This window comes from Podarcis raffonei, chromosome 14 (genome assembly GCF_027172205.1).
Source record: "Podarcis raffonei isolate rPodRaf1 chromosome 14, rPodRaf1.pri, whole genome shotgun sequence".
NCBI classification, from domain to species: Eukaryota; Metazoa; Chordata; class Lepidosauria; order Squamata; family Lacertidae; genus Podarcis; species Podarcis raffonei.
The window spans coordinates 464437-484253 of record NC_070615.1 but is presented as its reverse complement, the minus strand read 5'-3'; the positions used below and the strand labels follow the sequence as shown (position 1 = coordinate 484253).

The 19817-nt window shown below is 43.9% G+C and overlaps 1 protein-coding gene across 5 annotated transcripts in view; it reads right to left on the bottom strand.

Annotated features, from left to right (window-relative positions):
• Positions 1–2635: 2635 nt before the first annotated feature.
• Positions 2636–19817, bottom strand: part of SIN3A (SIN3 transcription regulator family member A) — a 59141-nt gene continuing 41959 nt past the window's right edge. For 3 of the 5 annotated variants that reach the window (XM_053365298.1, XM_053365297.1, XM_053365301.1), the window contains 10 exons: positions 16976–17092; positions 16023–16261; positions 14013–14196; positions 12859–13423; positions 11390–11559; positions 10782–10955; positions 9114–9206; positions 7333–7427; positions 6129–6441; positions 2636–5678 (listed from right to left, as the gene is read on the bottom strand). In XM_053365298.1, the coding sequence (XP_053221273.1) occupies positions 5448–5678; positions 6129–6441; positions 7333–7427; positions 9114–9206; positions 10782–10955; positions 11390–11559; positions 12859–13423; positions 14013–14196; positions 16023–16261; positions 16976–17092 (2181 nt within the window). In that variant the 3' untranslated portion in view covers positions 2636–5447. The remainder of the gene's footprint in view (positions 5679–6128; positions 6442–7332; positions 7428–9113; positions 9207–10781; positions 10956–11389; positions 11560–12858; positions 13424–14012; positions 14197–16022; positions 16262–16975; positions 17093–19817) is intronic. The other 2 variants (XM_053365299.1, XM_053365300.1) reach the window with 2 other exon arrangements.

Sequence of the window (19817 nt, the reverse complement as noted above, 5' to 3'; positions counted from 1 at the left end):
CTTGACATGAGCCAACAGTGTGACGCGGCAGCTAAAAAAGCCAATGCAATTCTGGGCTGCATCAATAGGAGTATAGCATCTAGATCAAGGGAAGTAATAGTGCCACTGTATTCTGCTCTGGTCAGACCTCACCTGGAGTACTGTGTCCAGTTCTGGGCACCACAGTTCAAGAAGGACACTGACAAACTGGAACGTGTCCAGAGGAGGGCAACCAAAATGGTCAAAGGCCTGGAAACGATGCCTTATGAAGAACGGCTAAGGGAGCTGGGCATGTTTAGCCTGGAGAAGAGGAGGTTAAGGGGTGATATGATAGCCATGTTCAAATATATAAAAGGATGTCACATAGAGGAGGGAGAAAGGTTGTTTTCTGCTGCTCCAGAGAAGCGGACACGGAGCAATGGTTCCAAACTACAAGAAAGAAGATTCCACCTAAACATTAGGAAGAACTTCTTGACAGTAAGAGCTGTTCGACAGTGGAATTTGCTGCCAAGGAGTGTGGTGGAGTCTCCTTCTTTGGAGGTCTTTAAGCAGAGGCTTGACAACCATATGTCAGGAGTGCTCTGATGGTGTTTCCTGCTTGGCAGGGGGTTGGACTCGATGGCCCTTGTGGTCTCTTCCAACTCTATGATTCTATGATTCTATGACACCGGCCCGAGGCACGGTAAGTTTGCTGACCCCTGCAATAAGCTGCCTTGGAAGAAGGGAGCAATCTCTTCTCCCACGTTAAGCAGCCTCATCATGCATCAGCTGGGGTGACATTCCAAAAGGTCTGTCAGCTCCCACTTTCCATGCTGGCTACGATGAAGAGCAGGCATTGAGGAATGTGAGGTCCTTGGTGTATAAAGGGGGGGTGCTGGTTCCTCAGGGAAACCTGTTCAGGGGGTTCCATATTTGAAGGGAGTCATAAGCTTGGAAAGCTGTCTCAAGAGGCTCCTGACTAAGTGACTCCATCTCAGACTTGGCTTTGGGACCAGAGTTCAGAGTCTCTGTGACTTGCAACTTTGCTCTTGCTGAGCCATCCGGCCTTTCCTCCTCCATGTCACAGTCTTGGCTCACAGTTGGTGTCATGACCCAGGTATGTAAAGTGAGAAACACCCATAACATGAAGTGTGAGAGGGAGCAACAACAAAAACAGGGAAAGCAAAATACTGATTATCAAATATTGCATTTTTTAGATTGTGCACAAATGATTTCACCATAAGAGAAGCAGCATCTATAGACAGAGTCTGGCTTAAAACAAATTGGAAACTTACAACTGAGCACAATCCCTCTTGCTCCCTCCTTTCCAGCTGTTGGGGGCCCTCTGCTGACAGTCTGAAAATCTGCAATAATGAGCATATCCCAGCCCAGTCATTTCCATCCTTGCCGAATATGGAGTCAAGATGGTGACCAGCTTAGTGATGAGGTGCAACAGGGAGAGTAAATGGCTATTATGTGCTGCTTGCTGAATATTAAACCTTTCCATCTAGGAGCGGACACTTTGGACACAAGAGACAGCAGACTTGTTTGTGCTGTGCCAGAAAACTTCCCAGATAAATCTGCCTGGCTGCTACTGAAAACGATGGACCAGAAAATCCTGGTCTAGTACCAAGGGAGGGGGTGGGGAAGAGAGATCTTATGAGTTGAACTGCCCTATGACAGCACCTCCCTATTCCAAATTTTAATCTAGACTAGACAACTACTTTTAATATTTGCAGCTATGGGACCTCCACGTTAGAAAAAACAGGCTAAGAGTGCTGCACTGGAGTGAGAATCTTCCACAGGCTACTTTGTACCTCCAGTAACGAGATTCTACCTTTCAGCACAGCACGTAGCACATCTACACAGATCTCCATTTAGTTGTCTTTTAAGGACGTGAAAGCCAAGTGTCCAAGCTAAAGGCTCAAAAGGGTGGGAAGGGATCTGACTGGGGAGGGACTGCGGAGAAATTCTTCAGGAACCTGTTTCGGTTGCACTTCCTGATTCAATACGCAAACCAAAACACAGTTAATATTTGAAATCTGAACTTCTTCCAATTTTGCAATGCAGTTCCTCCAACCAAAAAAGAAAATTTGTACAAAAAGGGTACATTTGGGGAAAGTGCATACAAAGAGAAAGTCAGTGAAAATAATGTACACAATGCATTTTAGATGGGAAAATTGCTTGCAAAAATGCATGTATTAGGCAAAATCATGTACAGTCAACCATACATCAGGAGAAATGCACACAATTTTGTGTGTGAACTTCCTAAAAAAATAATTACAAAACAAATGTAGAAATGGAACAAACGGAACTTTGAAAAATGAGAAACAGACTGAAACTGAAAATTGCAATTTGCCAATCTGTACTTAGATGAGGCCATACTTCCAATTCTAAAGGGGACAGGCCCCTATCAAACTTCTTCAAATCAGAATCAAGTATACCAGCACCTTTGTACCATATCTGACAAAAGGGAATTACAATCCCAACAACCGAAAACATTTTTGCTCACTGTTGCGCTTGTCTATTGAAGAGAACCAACCCGCTTTGAGCAGTTTTGCACACCAGAGGCAAATGCATGCAAGTCAAGAGCCCAAACAGCACTTTTCAAGTTCACCCAATCAAGACCTCACCAATGTTTTTGGCCAAGTTTGATCAGGAAGGACCACCAAATCTGTACACGAGTAGCCCTGATATTTTAATGGAAATACTGCACTACAGTCAAGTTTACAACATCTGTATAGAAATCACATGAATAGGTGGCAAAAAGGTTCACATTACAGAATACAAAAAGCAATTTAAAATAAGAACGAAAGTATTTTGCTATTTGTACAGGCCAGGACTAGGAGCTTGGAGCTCAGATGTCAGACATCAGGGTTGGGAGGGTCAGGGGGTGGGGAGAGAGAAATGCTGAATTCTGAAATCCTGCTACAGGAAGGGCAGTGGCCTCCTTTATTTTGCAGCTGCAGGGGTTTTTCTTACCCTCAAAAACACTGGGTGAGAAAAAAATCCCACCCTGCTCTACCTGTCTTGTTCAAAATGACACTTGGGCAAAGTGTTTTATCTTCTAACTTGGTAAAAAGGTCTAAACTGATAGTTTAAATATACACAGAAGAGGTACATCTGAGAGGCTGTCGAGAGTGAGGAGCAGGGGAGCAGCACAAGCAAAATGGAACAGGACACAGTAGTGTTGTCATCCCCCTCTTTTAAAAGGGCAAGGGAAGGAGACATGGGTAAGTTAGCTTATTGCTGGCATACCATAAGAACTCCCCAGCTGGGCTCCACTCCTTGCTTTTACCGCTGCAGGTCACATTCCCCTGTGCAAACCTGCCTCTTACTGCAGAGGCCCAACCTGCGCCTCTACACTGTTCTCTTAAGCTACAGGGAAGAGAGAGATACTTGCACAGGTCCTCTTTTTCTCCTCTCTAATTTCTTTGCCTTGGACCGTGACAACACTGTTCTGAGAGTGTGGACAGCTACTTGCTGGGATACCTGGAGAGATGTAAGTTTGGCAGATTTGGGGAGAAGACAAATACCAGCAAGCCATATTTTTAAAGGTCTCTTGGTTTTGTCACTTTGTACAAGCAACCAATGCCTCCTTGGAGGAGTGCACAAATATTAGCTTCATTGCCATCTACAAAACCCACAGCAACTTTTGTTAAAGAGAGACCTTAATATCTTCAGTTTTTGTTCGTGCCATCTATAGTAAAAAAAAATGTCCCTGCTTGTGTATGTTACTGGTGAAACCACAAAAGGCCACCCCTCTTTTTTCCTATGGTCTTGCATGTGCGCTCTCTCTCTCTCTCTCTCTCTCTCTCTCACACACACACACACACACACACACACACACAACACTCTCTCTTCTCTCTCTCTTGAGCAGCTCTATCAAATACTGGTTTGGTATTTAGGATATTTTCTTCAACAATGAGAAGAATCACACAAGAAAGCACAATCAACCCCAAACTAGGGAGCTCAGCAACACTTTCAAAAAGTGCAAATTCTCTGAGCTGGAAGACTAGGTGGATAATAAAAAAACTACCCAGCAAAACAATCTCCCCAAAACAAACAAACAAAAAGAATTTAAAAATTCTGATATATATTATCATTCATATATCACATAGGCTGCTTAAAATACGAGTCATGTAATCCCACTACACACACATTCTCATTCTCTCTCACACGCATATCCTTTTTTCCCTTTCCATGAAGAATTTTTTTTGTTGGGTTGGATGCCTCCCTGCCCGCAATTGGTAGCCATACATCTCTCAGAACAGAGTGAGGGAACCAGCAAGAACACATCTTTCTCTGGTAAGAACCAAGATGTATTATTATTATTATTATTAATAATAATAATAATAATAATAATATTTTTGTATTTTTGTATTTATTTATTTTTTACAAAAAGGAACAAGTTTCCACACAAAGCACTACAATGATAACTCCCTTTGGTAGAAAGTGTAATAAAAATGTCTCTGTCACTCTCATCTGTAGGTACTAAAACCTGAACCTGAAGCCACCTGGTACTAAGGTACACAAGAAGCTAGTATAGTTATACTAGCACATCAAGCATACTTTTTCTTTAATAAAAAACAAAAAATTTTTGACAAGTATGTACATTTATTTACAAAAAAGAGGGGGGAAACCAGTTTAATATAGGTTGTTGCTATTGTGAAAGCTTGTGTTGTCTGTATAGGGGTACTGTGTAGGTGAGAGGAAGTGTTTGTGTGAAAAGCTGGTGCATGGCACTAAGAGAGACTAGTAAACAAGCAGGTTCAAAAAAACAAAAAAAACAAACCCCAAACAAAACGATCGTTCCACTGGCACTGGAAAGGACTGACCGATCTTAAATGGTTTGTGTTAAGTCAGGCACCCAGATAGCAAGGAAGGAACTGGAGAGAAAAGAGAAGGGGGCAGCAAACTCAAGAGCCAATGTTTCCGCCATCTGGACTGCTGAGCCCTGAGAGCCGATGGAAGGTTCCAGAAAGTCTGCTGCCTACTCCTGTTGAAGCTGGGGACTGGGCATTTTGGAGATTCCCAACCAAGATACTCTGGCTGCAAGACTTTTTTTCCTTTTTCTTCTTGGGGAGGGGGTGTTCAAACGCACCACATCTTGTCAGGCTATTCAAAGCCCCCAGTTGTCACTGATGCCCATGTGGCTGGGAGAACGCTGCTGGTGTGTGTACAGGAAAGATGGGCTTCTCTACAGCGACTTGGACACCTCAGCGCCCCTCATGGCATGGAGCATGTGTGTGATCTCAGCCTCTGGGCAGCAGTTCCAGCTTCCGTTTCTCAGGATGGACATTTCCAAAAGTGCCCCCCCGGGGCAACGAGATGTACCAGCTATGAATTAGTCCAGAAGTGGCTGTTGTTATGGAGATAACAGCGAGGGGCTGGGGAGGAGGCGGGAGGAAGGCATCTTCCTTGTTTTCCTTGATGAACCTGCACAAAATGTGCACCCACAACTCGACCTTTTCCTATCCCCCAGGAGTTTAGGGCGTCTTGAATATTGTGCCATATTTGACGCGGTACTTGTTAATGCTCACGAAGTGCAGGTCCTCTGCGTCGCAGGTAGTGGTGCAAGGCACCAAGCCTTCCAAGCCCTCCCCCATTAGCCACTTGCTAGTTTCAGCTGCCATTTCACGGGTCACGTGCTCCTTGGTCCACCTGTCAACCCAGGCCTGGAATCGCTGGTGCAGCCTTTTGCTCACCCTTTCATGGGACTACAAGGAAGGGAGAAAACAAGAGAAAGCTTTAGTGACTGGCATTATGCAGTGAGGCCTTGGTCAGACATGCATGCCTGCTTAGCACATGTACAACCCTCTTTTCCCTCCATGTCACAATCTGCATATAGTCTAATGGACACAGGTTTTCTGCCAGGAAAAGTGGCTCCCATTACACATACTAAGTGTACCATTGAAGTGATCCCCCTTTACTGGCAACAAGGCAAGCCAGTGTATGCAGAATACAGTGAGTTCCCAGTTGATCTCCCAGTAAGATACGGACCAGACCCTGACACCTCTGGTCATAAACACAGTTGCTTTGATGAACAGTGATGCAAGCAGAGGGCTGCAGGGGGAATGAACCAAAACACCACTGTATCCTGGCTGCCTGCAGCTTTCCCTTGAGGAGAAGCCACAGCTGCTCACCCCACCCGCTTTGCTCAGGCCTACCTGATGGGCACGCAACAGAGCAGTCCTCCTGTACATGTAATCCTCCGATTTGATCACGTACACCATCTTGTAGGAGTTGAGCTTGAATTTGCACTCCAGTTTGTCCAAGCTCTCCACGTTCTCCAAGGGCTTCTTGCTGATACCCTCCTTCCCGTCCTTCTCCTGCTGCTCCCGACCCCGCTGACACTTGCGGATCCGCCTCAAGTTCCTGTAAAGCAGAGAGCCCCTGCTGGAATTAGCACCCGCCTCCCTCATCGGGCTGGACGTTGTGGCTCGCGGGGCCTGCTCCTCAAAATCCATCACACTGCTCGTGCTGAATGACGATAAGAGCGTAAGGGATGATTAACACATTTAACGTTGCCGTGGTTGCCTGCATCCTCCTCCACTTGCTGAAAAACTGCTGGGGAAAGGAGCAAATCCCCTCGCAGCAGAGTTCAGCCCAAGCTGAGAGGGGAAGGGTGATTCCCAGGCACTGGCTAAATTGGTGCTTGACCTGCACTGCGGAGGAGAAACTCCTGTTATACATAACCATCCTTTTTTCCTGACCAAAAAAGTGATCTTTGATATGCTACCAAGGCACATTCATTCAAAGAATTGCCACAAAAGCTCATGATGACATTTGCTGGCTAGTTTTTCCTCCTCAGTACAGGCAAGCATTAGATCAACCAGTCCTTGTAACCCACTCCTTTCCTCTTTGCTTGTGCCAAGCACTCGGTGAAGGGCCTTCCACCACAAGGAGAGGGAGACATAGACAGACAGCTACGGCTATTTTTAATGTGTGGATCAGCACTTAGCCACAACCATGGGAGAGCTTCAAAGCTGTTTACAGAGTCTGTGCACAGTGCAACTGCATGAAGCTGAAGCAGGGTTGTCCAAGTACATATTAGTGACCACCCCGATCTGAAACATTTCCTATTTCTGCTTTGTTGGGTTTTTTTTTGGGGGGGGGAGAGCAGCTAAAGTCACAAGAGCAGAGGTCTACAAGGAACTCTCAGACTATTATTATTATTATTATTATTATTATTATTATTATTATTATTAGCAGCAGCAGCAGCAGCAGCAGCACACAACTGCCACCATGTTCTTTCCAGCTGCCAGTTTCCTACAGTGACCCTAGGCAATGGGGCTATGATCTCCAGAGGAAATGCATGCCTCAAAATGACCCATTAGTTCTTAGAGTAATGCGCAGTATCATTTCACTCACCTTGGCAGAAATACTGGCTTCTGGGCCAGCTGTTCCCGTAGTTCAGGAGAGGTAGAATCAGAATTGACATACCGATCCACATAGTCGGTCCAACGCTGAAATAGAACACAGAATAAAGAGATGCACCAATGAGCTCCCTTTAACAGAGGAAGCTTTCCTACGCTGGTACCCAAGGATGAAGGACCATGCACGCAGCCCCACTTCCGAGGAGCTTCCATTCCCCTTCTGTGTCCAGGGCAGCTGCCTACCAGCTTCATCTGGCTGAGACCCTACCTGCCTGCAGACTGTCTCGCCAGAGTGGTGCATGCTCTAGTTATCTCCCGCTTGGACTACTGCCATGCACTCTACTTTGAAGGTGACCTGGAAACTACAACTAATCCAGAATGCGGCAGCTAGACTGGTGACTGGGAGTGGCTGCCGAGACCACATAACACCGGTCCTGAAAGGCCTACATTGGCTCCCAGTACATTTCTGAGCACAGTTCAAAGTGTTGGTGCTGACCCTTTAAAGCCCTAAATGGCCTCAGTCCAGTATACCTGAAGGAGCGTCTCCACCCCCATCATTCAGCCTGGACACTGAGGTCCAGCTCTGAGGGCCTTCTGGCGATTCCCTCCCTGTGAGAAGTGAGGTTACAGGGAACCAGGCAGGGAATGGCTGGGGAAATAATAAATTATTATTATTGTTATTATTGTTATTATTGTTATTATTATTATTGATGCGACACTCATTATTTGTAAAAACAGAGCTGGGGAAACCCTGTCTTATTTGTTTTAGAACAGCAGAGGTATGTGCCACTTGGACTTTAAAGCAGGGATAGAATAATCTGCTTAAAATTACTGTTCAATGGCACAAATGTTACAACATTTATAAGTGGCAACTCACTGATCTTGGTAAGCCAAGATTTTATAGAATTTTGCTAGTGCAAATGCATCTGTAACTTTCAGGATCAAACTTTTGAAGTTTAGTTCCATTTTTTAAAGAACTCACACTCCTTTCCCCTACATTGGTCACAATGAAAGCAGCCTGAACCATTTCATGTTAAGGACAATATATTGCTCTTTCACTTGTATTGCTAAAAATATTGCACTACTCACCCCAAACTTGAGGGACAAAGGGCTATAAAAAGAAATAAAATTAGACCCTTCTGGCTTTGGCAGTGATCTTTGGCAATGCACAACAGTATCTTCTATGAGTAGCCTTGGCACTGAATAATTATGTTGTGTGAACCTAAATATTTTGGAAGGACTTTTTGTTTGCTTTCAAGCCTAAGAATGCATGCAGTCATTGTTCCGCATGAAGACGTCATAGAAAAGCACTGGGCAACTCCAACTAAATATTGGAAATTGTTTGAGGTTCACCTTGTCTTGTTGTTTGTATGTAATGCTTCAAAATGCAATGTTTGGAATTAGGCACCTACCATGGCTAATGTTTTCAGCTTGCTTTTAAAAAATCAGTTATCTAGCGGTCACAAATGTTTCTGACCTGATCAGATGAAGCCTGAATATACTGACTTGCTTGCCTTTGTAAGGAGTTGTGCACACATATAATCTACTCACATTCTGAAGATAAACAGCAGCATCTGCTTATTACTATACACAGAAAAACTATACATGTTAAAATCTGAAAAAATCCACATAATAGAACCTGGACCTATTTTTACTGCACCTGAAGCGCTTTAGTAAAAATGTTCCTTTGTATATGTTCCTTTGATAGTTCCTTAGTATATGTTCCTTTGATAGCTGAAATTAAGAACCACCAACCAACAGCAGTCCTTTTCTTACCTCAGCCTCAACAGGGTCATCAGAGTTCTCCTCTTCTGTGTCAAGCAACTCAATAGTTAGCTGAACATGGTCTCTGCTCTGAACAAACATCAACTGCACAACAGAAGACAGTACTTCAGTAAGGAGCTCAATAATCCTCAGAGTTTTTATTAGGTACCCAAAGCCATATACATGCTATACAGGCTGAACTTGGCCCAGCAATGTAAAGCCACCTTGTTAGAGATCGAAGAAGGTTCAGATAAGCAGAGAGCTCACTTGAAAAGTTCTCTGCTGGAAGTCTACAGATGAGTCAGCCATCTTCACCATAGCAACCATGAATTTTCTTTAGGCTAGCAGCCTCCATCAAGAAACTGCATTATTTTGCCCTTAAGGTGAAAGTGAGGGAATTGCCCTCCCGGCTGCTAAGCCATGCTGCAAGACCAGGCTGGACTGCTGAGTCACTAATCCTGCAAGTCCTTCGATTCACTGAGCAGGGGGGCTGGGCATTGCATTTTTAAATTAGTTCTGTGGCTACACTTTTCTGCTTCTCACTACCCCAGCTGTCTTTCTTCAGTTTCTGCTTGTTTCCCAGACTTGCTGACTACAGCAGGAAGCACTTCAGCTACAAATGATGGAGCTGAGTCCATCACCTGCTTCTCTTCCTCCAACCCACAATTTTGGGTTTGAGGGGGAAAAAGAGAAACCAAAAGCTTTATATCAACTTGCTCCAGCCTGTAGGGACAATTTTTTTTAAAAGGGGGGGGGCATGGAAACTGCTGCAGGGAAGCAATGGGAACACAGAGCGAACTTCAGTGGAAGGAAACATTATATTTAACAGCATTTTGATCTCAGGTGCAAATGAAGCTCTGGGTAGTGTGAGTGCAACTAAAGAATGTCCATGTGCAAGGGAACTAGAGAGTTGTAGAGGAGAAAAATAATTGTGAAGAACTGGTGGAAAAAACTGGGACTTTGGTGGGGCCGCCTGTGTATCTGTAAGGGAGGTGGGGGACAACATTTACTTAATAGAAAGAAAAGTGTAAGGGATCAGGACTATAGTTAAGCCATGCTTAAGTCTGTCTAGTGTAGCATTTGGGAAAGTGATGAAGGTGGGGGAGAAGTGAAAGGCACTCTACTGACACCCAAGAAACCAAAATGAAAATGCTAAGAATAGCAATTCAGGGAAATGGAAGCCTCTGCCCGCACACAGGTGAGGCAGCCACCTTCTTTCTATGCTTGTTCAAAACAGAAAGAGCAGCTAATTGGGATCTGACTAAATACTGCTTCTGCCAGCTTGCGTCAAATGTACTATAAATCATTAGAAAAACAACTACATATATTTCACTAGTTAGGTGCTTGTTTGACGGAGCACAACAGCTTACCTGCATGTGGCCAAGAGCATCATTAAGCAACCACTGCTGCATACAAGCCTATAGCACCTTTTGCGATTTGTCTCTATGGCACTGGAACTGGTAGGTGGTTACGCCAATTGTGGTTGCAAGGGGCGATGGCAGAAGCCAGGTGAAATACCTGGTGAATTGCTCAGTAAGCATAATGCAATTTGGAAACGTGCACATCCTTGGATGTTTTGCTAGCGACAAAGAAGATCGTCCCCATTCCGTTACCCCCACTCTAAGTACATCAGGATCTCTCTTCCTAGCTTTGTAAAGACTCCAAGACTTTTTTTTTTACCTTAAAGCAGTTCTCATCTTGCATTAGCTGCTCAGCTTTGCGCTGGTATGCTGTCTCTACAAGGGACCGAGATGACTGTGATGACAGCAGGCCTCCGGTAGCTCCATTTCTGTTCTCAGCCAGGTACAGTTCTGTCACCTGTACACAGAGTTCGTCGCTCACAATGTGCTGAAGCTGTTGATATATCATATACAGGAGACATTACAATGCTTTCTGGTAACCAAAATTATCAAGTGCAAAAAACCCACATAAAATTGCAGCCTAAATCGTGCCAGAGAGAGAATTAACTACAGCTCACAAATGGCACATCATCCAATAGCAATTCCTTCTACGGGTAACAAGTGTGGGTACAAGTTAATTTTTGTGTAACTTGATAAACCACTTATAGAGGCCTACTTTGGCATTAAGTGCTATATAAATCAATCACTCGCTCAAAATAGTTAAGACAAAAAGGTAACACAACCTCCTGGATTTCTCATCCCCATCTCCTCTGGTAGACAGATGAGGTTCAGCAGTAAGTGACTGAGCCCTGAACTGGTTTTCTAGAGCACAGCACTGACAAGGCCTGTTCTTTCTTGAAAGCCCCAGATCCCCTGTCCCCTCCTCACCTGTCTAACAATACTCTGAATCAGCTTGTCCATGGTGAAGGCAATGTAGGCATGGATGGTGAACATCTCGCGAAGAGAGTCCTCATATTGCGAAGAGTCCATGTTGCCGTCCAGCAGGTTCCGCACCATGTCTAGGAAAGCTGGGTAGTAATCTTCCACATCGATATCCACTAAAAGGGGAAAGAAGGATGCTCCACGTGAGACCTGCTTCTCCCTCCCTCTCACCACCTGGCCATTAAATGTTGATATGGGCTAGTAGGAAGGTGGGAGATTATATTGGAGTTTGAGAAAAAGATTTGGAGGGAGAGACTGTGATGGAGTTTGGCCAATTTTGGGCAGAGTTTGGCTTTTAGATAGTGTTCCCCACTCTACGCAATCACATGTATACATGGAGCATACCCAGGAACTAAGATGGAGACACCTGTCATTACTTAAAAATGCTTGAAGGGGGGTGGCTGGGATCTATCTATCTATCTATCTATCTATCTATCTATCTATCCATGCATGCCAGTCCTCTCTTGGCCACCTATACAGTCATACCTCGGCTCCCGAACGCCGAGCTTCCTGCAGCCAATCAGAAGCCGAATGGACTTCCAGAACAGATTCTGTTTGACTTCCGAGGTACGACTGTATGTGTTTGGGATGTCATATCTTCCTTCCTTATCAGGTAGATGCAGAAGCCCATTTCCTTCTCTTCCCTAATGAGATATCTATTACTCACTGCTTGCTAGCAATGAGTTACCAAGATTTGAATCTTTCCATGTAACTGCTGAAACTTGCATTTTTTTTATATATAAAAAATACTTTGTCCAGTTTTATTCAGTACCCTTTTAACTTTATTCTTGTCTGGGTCCTTCACTGGACTTAGCATTATATCCTCTATTTCTTATCTCTCAACTTAAAAAATAAACAATAGTTTGAACCATTTATTGTTGCTTGGGTTATAATCATTAACCCATCCGGTTGAAATTTTGGGGACATCAATCTCTGGCAGCAGAGGCAAACAAGCAACAGGGAAAGGAGAAGAGCAAGAGAATAGGAGTTATCCCTCTTGACTGCAGAGGAAGACCTATCCAGCATTCTGCTTGCAGACGGTTCAGGAAAGCTTACTGGCTGGACAGAAAAGTTGCAGTCCCTTCCATTCCTTGCTCCCAGAGCTTGGCATTCAGAGCTATACACCTACTGCATCTGGAGCCTCCACATAGCTATAGTAGCTGATAGCCACTGGTGGATAAATTCATTGAGCGCAGAGCTAACACTCATTCTAAAGCCCCTTAAGTTATTGCCATCACTCTAGGTTGTAGCAGTTGACAAGGGCCTTTCTTGGCTGGAGCAAAAGCCAAACTGTGCTGATGGGAAGGAAGATGGCTCTTTACAACAGAAAGCGGCCCCACCACTTCTGCCTTGGCGACCATTGTCAAAGACCAGCACCTGCCACACTAGCCCCAGCCAAGTATGGGTGTACTCACTTGGCTCTTTCAACCGCAGCTGGATGGCAGGGCTGTCACTCTTGTCACGCTTGACACCCAGCACATCCCGCTCCCACTCCCTTTCCCGATTCTCCTCTTCAATCTGCCGTTCGGCCTGGTTGTATATTCGCAGCAACCGCAAGCAGAGGATCTGGTGGAGACGGAGGAAAATGTACCAGTTGTTGTTGACATAGAACAAGTTGTAGACTTCATCCATTCCACGCAGCTTCTGGGCTGCCGTGTTGCTGAAGAGCAGCTTGGCTTTAGGAGGGCTACTACCCCCCACACCATTGTGCTTTTTCACAGCCCCTGAGCCTTCGTCCACATCCATCTCTTCCTCTTCCTCCTCCTCCACATCAGACAGCTCGCCTCGCTGAGCAAAGAGCAGGTCTGGGATGAAGTGATACATGATCTGCTTGATTTTGTATTTGTCCTCTTTCTGGATGCCTGTCTGCCGCTTCACGTGGTGGATAATTAGAGAGGCAGCGTCATCCAGGATCTGTTTATCTTCGTAGGCCAAGGACAGGTGAGGGCCAATGTTATCTTCAGAAGTCTGCTCCTGCCTCTGAAAATCAGGAGAGAAAGAGCATGAAATCCATCTCCACATGGCTCTCTTCTCTCATCAGCTGAAAATCACTGCCTGGGCTGGACAGGAAAGTGCTCTACCCCAGTAAGAATAAAAAGATCTGCGCAACTAATTAAGTTTATACCAGGGGTGACCAACTTCCAAGAGACTGCGATCTGCTCCCACTATAAATAAACTGGCAGTGATCTACCCACTGGATTGGCCAAAGTTGCTGAGCTTTTTTTTAGGGGGAAAGGCCAGAGTTGTTTTCATGTGATCAACCAGGATCAACCCACGATTGACCAGCAGCTCGCAATCGACCACTTGGACAGCTCTAGTTTATACAAAGCCACTCATCTGGAGGCCAGAGCAGACTTCATGGCACCCAAAAGGACCAGTTTCCTTGAAAGCTTTCCCACCATCGGTGCAGCTATTTCTCCTCTCTATCTGAAACCCTTTTGCCCACCTCAGATTATAGTACAGTGGTACCTCGTGTTACAAATGCTTCGGGTTACACAACATCCTTTCCATCAATTGTCAATCAGGATGAAATAAGGTTGAAACAGAGAGGGCAAAGCCTCCAACCTACCTCATCGTAAATAGTCTCAATCTCGCTAAGAAGGCTCTTTGATCTTAAGACCTTGGTGTCATTTTGTTTAAAGTTGATGCCCTGGTGGTCAAGGGACTTCAGGTAGTATTTCTCATTCTGTTCCCGCCATACTTTGTTGAATCCTCTCTGGGCTTCTCTCCACTCCTCCTCTTTCATTTTTAACCTTAACAGAAAGAAAGGCAACATGGCCTGAGAGATGAGTACAGCCACAAGGACTAGCAGGAATAAAGCATCCTGCCTTTGACAGACTTTAACATTCAAGGGATATTCAAGGCATTCGTGATTTGACCACATTCAGCATGGGAGAACACGAGCAGAAGGTGATGTAACACAGAAAATGGGCTACTTTGGTCTTGATCTCTACAGTCATACCTTGGGTTACAGACACTTCAGGTTGCGCGTTTTCGGGATACGGAGTGCCAAAACCCGGAAGTACCGGAACGGATTACTTCCGGGTTTTGGCGCATGTGCATACGCAAAAGTACTGAATCGCAACCCGTGCGTGTGCAGACGTGGTGCTGCGGGTTGCGGACGCTGTGGGTTGTGAACGTGCCCCCCGCATGGATCAGTTCGCAACCCGAGAGTCCACTGTATTATAATTCATGACTAGATCAGAACATTCCAGATTAATCACCATTGTGGATCTTTCCCTGTTTAAAAAAACATTCTCTGCCATGAACGGAAGTTTACCATCCACTCTCCTGTAGCAGCTGCTTTGCTGTAACTTCATTCGAATCCACAGCTAGCATGATGGACTTGGGTGCAGGAGATCCATGTTCCAAACCTCACTCAACTGTGCAGCTCACCACATGCTCTTGGTCTAACCTATGTCACAAGGCTTTTGTGAGGATAAAGCGAGCTAAACCCCATCCATGTATGCCACTTTGAGCTCAGTGGGGGGCGAGATACAAATGTGAGTGGTCACCAGCATTGAGCTTCTCTGGGCCATAAGCAACGTGATGCAAGGGAGGCTGCCTTTGAGAATGGCCTGGAACTTGAGTGACTTTTGAATACAAACTGCAAGCTGGGGCTGAGTGCCCTGACTGCTGCACAGGCTCCTGGTCCACTCCTGGTCCAATTCAAAGTCTTAGCTTTGACTTTATATTTCTTTACAGATTGTGACCAGGTTACCTTGTAAGGACTGCTCTTTTGCATATACCTACCCAGCCAGAGATCTTTGTATGTGACCCTCAACTATGAACTCCTGTCAACATGACAGATGGCATTTTCCTTGCCTAGCTTTGGAATGTCCTCCCTGGAGAAGCTGACCTGGTGCCTTCTTTGGCATCTCTTTGGCACCGGGCCTTTTAATTTATTGTATTGATTAAGTTTTTGTCTCTGTTGTGGAATTTGAGGCTGTGCATATATAAGAAAGAGCTCTTTGACATTGGAATGGTCTCACCTGGGGGGCTGTGGACTCTCATTTCTTGGAAGTTTTTTAGCAGAGGTTGGATGGTCATCTGCCATGGATGCTTTAGCTGGGATTCCTGCACTGCAGGCGGTTCCAGCTCTAAGCTTCTATGATTCTATAATTCTATATATAGTACACACACTCACTTAATGGATATGTATTTTTATATTGCCTTTTAAATTACAGGCAGCCTCCCTTCACACTTGTTCAATATGTGTGCAACCTTATGCTCGTGAATTGTGCCAAACACAGAAGGGACCCTAAAACATCATAAAGATGTCACTGAAACTTCACTAAAAGGGTGGAACGCGGGGTGGGGCATTGCAGGCTTTTTCAATGTGTTTCAATTATATACAGTTTTAACTGGTATTTGCAGTGCCTTGGAATGTAACTCCCACGTAGGCAAGGGTCTACCTGAAATTGCTTTTTAAATTGTGCAATGAATCATCAGTCACACTGAGAACCTTGCTAAATGACAGGACAAAAATGCCACCCAAAAAACCATCATTAAAAAGCAGCACTTGGGGAAACTGAAAAAGGAGGGGGATGAGGGTGCTCCACCTGCATTTCCCAGTTACCTTTTCAACACAATAGGGACTGCGACGGCTGGATTCTTCCTAAGCCCATCAATGATGTCAGCTGCCTTGTCAGCATATATCCTCTGCAATGCCTTGCGATGAATAACTTCTGAGGAGCCGCCCAAAGTGTTGTCCAGCCGGAATTTGGCCTGCTCCTCAGCTGATAAGCGTGAGAGTTTCTTCTGTATCATCTCTAGGACTCTGATGGTCGCTAGGTTGGTCTCCAAGACAACATCCAGCTGAAATGGAGAGCATGCATCAGCCATGGCTTATAGCAATAAACTATAAAAACTATAAAAAATAAACAAATTCTGGCATATGTGGGAATGGGGTTTTTACATATAGTACAAAAGGCTTTTCAACACTGTGTAAGATGGTGGAAACTGAGATGAAAAGCAGAGCAATAGATCCAAACAAAACCCTTATTCACATCCAATAGTCTTTAAATCTAATTTTTTGGTGGGTGGAGGGTGCTATTGTAATAGGTAATTTAATTTCTATGTGAAGCAAAACATCAAACCTATGAGCCTGCAGCTACTCACTTTCAGGAGATGCACATGGCAGCAAGCAAAGTTTTGACAAGTATTACATCTGGGAGGGTAAGATAGGAAGACTATAGCAAACCACCATGATATTACTATTGTGCATTTATACAGCACTGAGTGCTCAAAGCACCTCACATACACAACCATAGTCAATCCTTACAACAACCTTGCAAGGAATGCTGGTATTATTACCCCATATTACAGAAGCAGAGGTGAGTCTTTTAGGCTCCTACTCTGTTTGTTGTGGGAGCAAGGTTCAAATTGGTGGCCTTCCTTCTCACAACCCACACTCTTGGTTAGTGCTTTACACCAAAGCTATCAAGAACTATTCATTCATCAAAGCAGATATTAGGTCAACCTAACATAGTATCACAAGCTTCCCATGACATTAAGCTCTGATATAGCTACCTCAAATCGTTCATCCTCACACCGGTAGATGTGCTCTTCATACTGAGTCTTCTTGGAGCTCACAAACGTGGAATCTTCAGACCAGGATGGAAAGGAGACCCAGGTGTCATTCAAAACCTTAGGAGGAGAGAGAAGCATCTCATTTAAGAGTAGCCAGATACCGATAATTCTAGCTCCTACATAAAGTAAATTCTTACAGATTTTTGGGAACTGTCATAGATGTACAAGAAAGGGCAACAACAAAAGATTTTCTGAATTTTTGATCCATTGGTCAGTTTAGTTGTAAGATTAAAAGTAATAGAAACCATCATGCTTTGAGCAAAACTCAATAGGAGCGCTTGAGCTCCACCTGCAGGACCACAGTAACAGTCATTTCTATTTCTGCCTAACACACTATAACGTGCCTTGGATTTTAAGAGGACTAGAATTTGCAATCCACACATAAAATCACATGACAGTACCTCAGAGTGGCTCTACACTTTATGAGGTGAGCACAGTTGCTATGGATGTATCGGCACTGACACTGGTGTTTCACAAAGTAAATATGCAAAGTGTAGATAACATGCACAGGCCTTTAAACCCAAGTGTGCCCATGCCTGCACTTTATGCACGTTCTATAGAAACCACTCAAGTAACACCAGTAGACACACAACAATAAAATAAGCTTTACTGTACTTGCCAAAGGCCATGACAAAATCATACCAACACTGTGAGGAAAAAGAAGTATCTATATAATTATATATAAAAAGCAGAGCCACTGCCTGAACCATCAAGATCACAAAATGCAAATGCTCGTGTAGAATGGGGGTGTCACACAGCTTGCGAGAGTTTCCTATTTAGGCCTCTGAATCTCCCTTACAGTTTACTGCAATTTTGTCCAGGTTTTTCTTACCGATCTTTCTTGCCACCAGCGCGAAGAGGGCCACGTTATAAGTCACTGGAGCATTAGCATCCCTGAGCAGCCATAGACCCCTCTCTGCCAGGGAGAGACAGCTTTCCTGGACAACCAAGGGATTTAGAAAGTGTCTCCTAGGTTCTGAGTATAGTGGGTACTGTAATAAATAATGCTGGGTGTCCTCCACTCGCAATTGCCCACAAATAAAATATCTATCTGTGTATGGAACCCTATTATAATGTCCATACAGGACAGCAGAGGGATTCCTTGGAAACACAGCTCAGCAAAGGAAGATCCTAATGAAGCTGGCCAAAGTTTAGACAGGGAGTTGGCTCTCAAATGCACCGTTTATAAGAGTAGAAACCACAGGGAACTTCTGAGGATTTGATTACTTGAAAATCCTGTTGAGATTCTGTCCAGTAACACCAGTCCCTTAGTTGACACTTGTCTATGATCATGATCTCATTTAGCTCGTGGAAATGATAGTAATTCAAGTTACACTGAATGTTTGATTTCCACCAAAGTTAAATGTGGGACCATGTCATTGATATAGAAATAAAAAAGTGTACAAATTTGTTTTACTCCACTGGTCAATTTAAAGGGCTTAGACAAGAAATATGCACACAGACAGAAATTAATTTTTGCAACTTGAAGAAAGGTGCATACAGTTTAAGTTGCATAAGGCTGACCAGATTTGCAGTGCAAAGAATTCCTGATTTGGAGGCCTAAAATGAGACACATGTTTTTCTTATCTTAAAGCACTATGTAGATATCAACCCAGAGAAAATAACCTAATAATGATGCATTTTATTGGTCTCCATGCTCAACTCTAACATTCTTTCTAACCTCAATATAGGCCATGTCAAACTTTTTTTTTAAAGGACCCAGTACAGGTAAGATAAAGGTAAAGGACCTTTGGACAGTTTAAGTCCAGTCAAATTCAACTATGGGGTGCAGCGCTCATCTTGCTTCAGGCCGAGGGAGCCGGTGTTTGTCCGCAGCTTGGTCTCTTGAAAATGGGCACCATCTTGCCAGGGTGAGTTTTTAGGTGCATGTAGGCTCTTGACACGATGGAGACCCCTGCCATAATGCCATTTCAGACACGCCCTTGACATCATATGACTTATCTTTCTTTTCCCCAAAAATTTTGTATTGGGTTTTCACAAAATTAAAACACACACACACAAACAAACAAACAAACATATATCATATCCTTATTAAAACTTATCTTCTTAACATTGTTAACTGACGTCCTCATGTCCCCCTAGTTGGGTTTCAATGCAAATCATTTTAACGGTTTTCCAAATAAAAATTCTTAAAATCTTAACTTAATCCCTTAACATCAGTCAATCTTCCCAATTCAGCATTAAACATAATAATTCCTCACATTACTTATTTAAATCCTAGGCCTAGTTGGTAATTGCAAGCTTTTTCCAATTATTTTAACTTGATGTATTTAGCTAAATAGTCATTGAATTTCTTCCATTCTTCCTGATACTCCTCCTCATTCTGATCGCAGACTCTTCCGGTCAGGTCAGCTAGCTCTGAAAAGTTCATCATCTTCATCTGCCATTCTTCCACAGTTGGTAGTTCTTGCGTTTTCCACTTCTTAGCTAATAGTATTTGAGCAGTAGTTGTGGCATACAAAAATAATTTAACATCTTTCTTGGGCAATTCCAAACCTGTTATTCCAAGAAGAAACGCCTCAGGTTTCTTTATAAATGTATATTCCAACTTTTTTTTCAATTCTTTATAAATCTTTTCCCAGAAGTCTTTCACCTTGGGGCAGGTCCACCACGTGATAAAATGTTCCTTCTTTTTCTTTACATTTCCAACATAGATTATCATAGTTATGATAAATCTTTGCTAGTTTAACAGGGGTCAAATACCATCTATACATCATTTTCATTATATTCTCCTTTAACATTGTACATGCGGTGAAGGTGA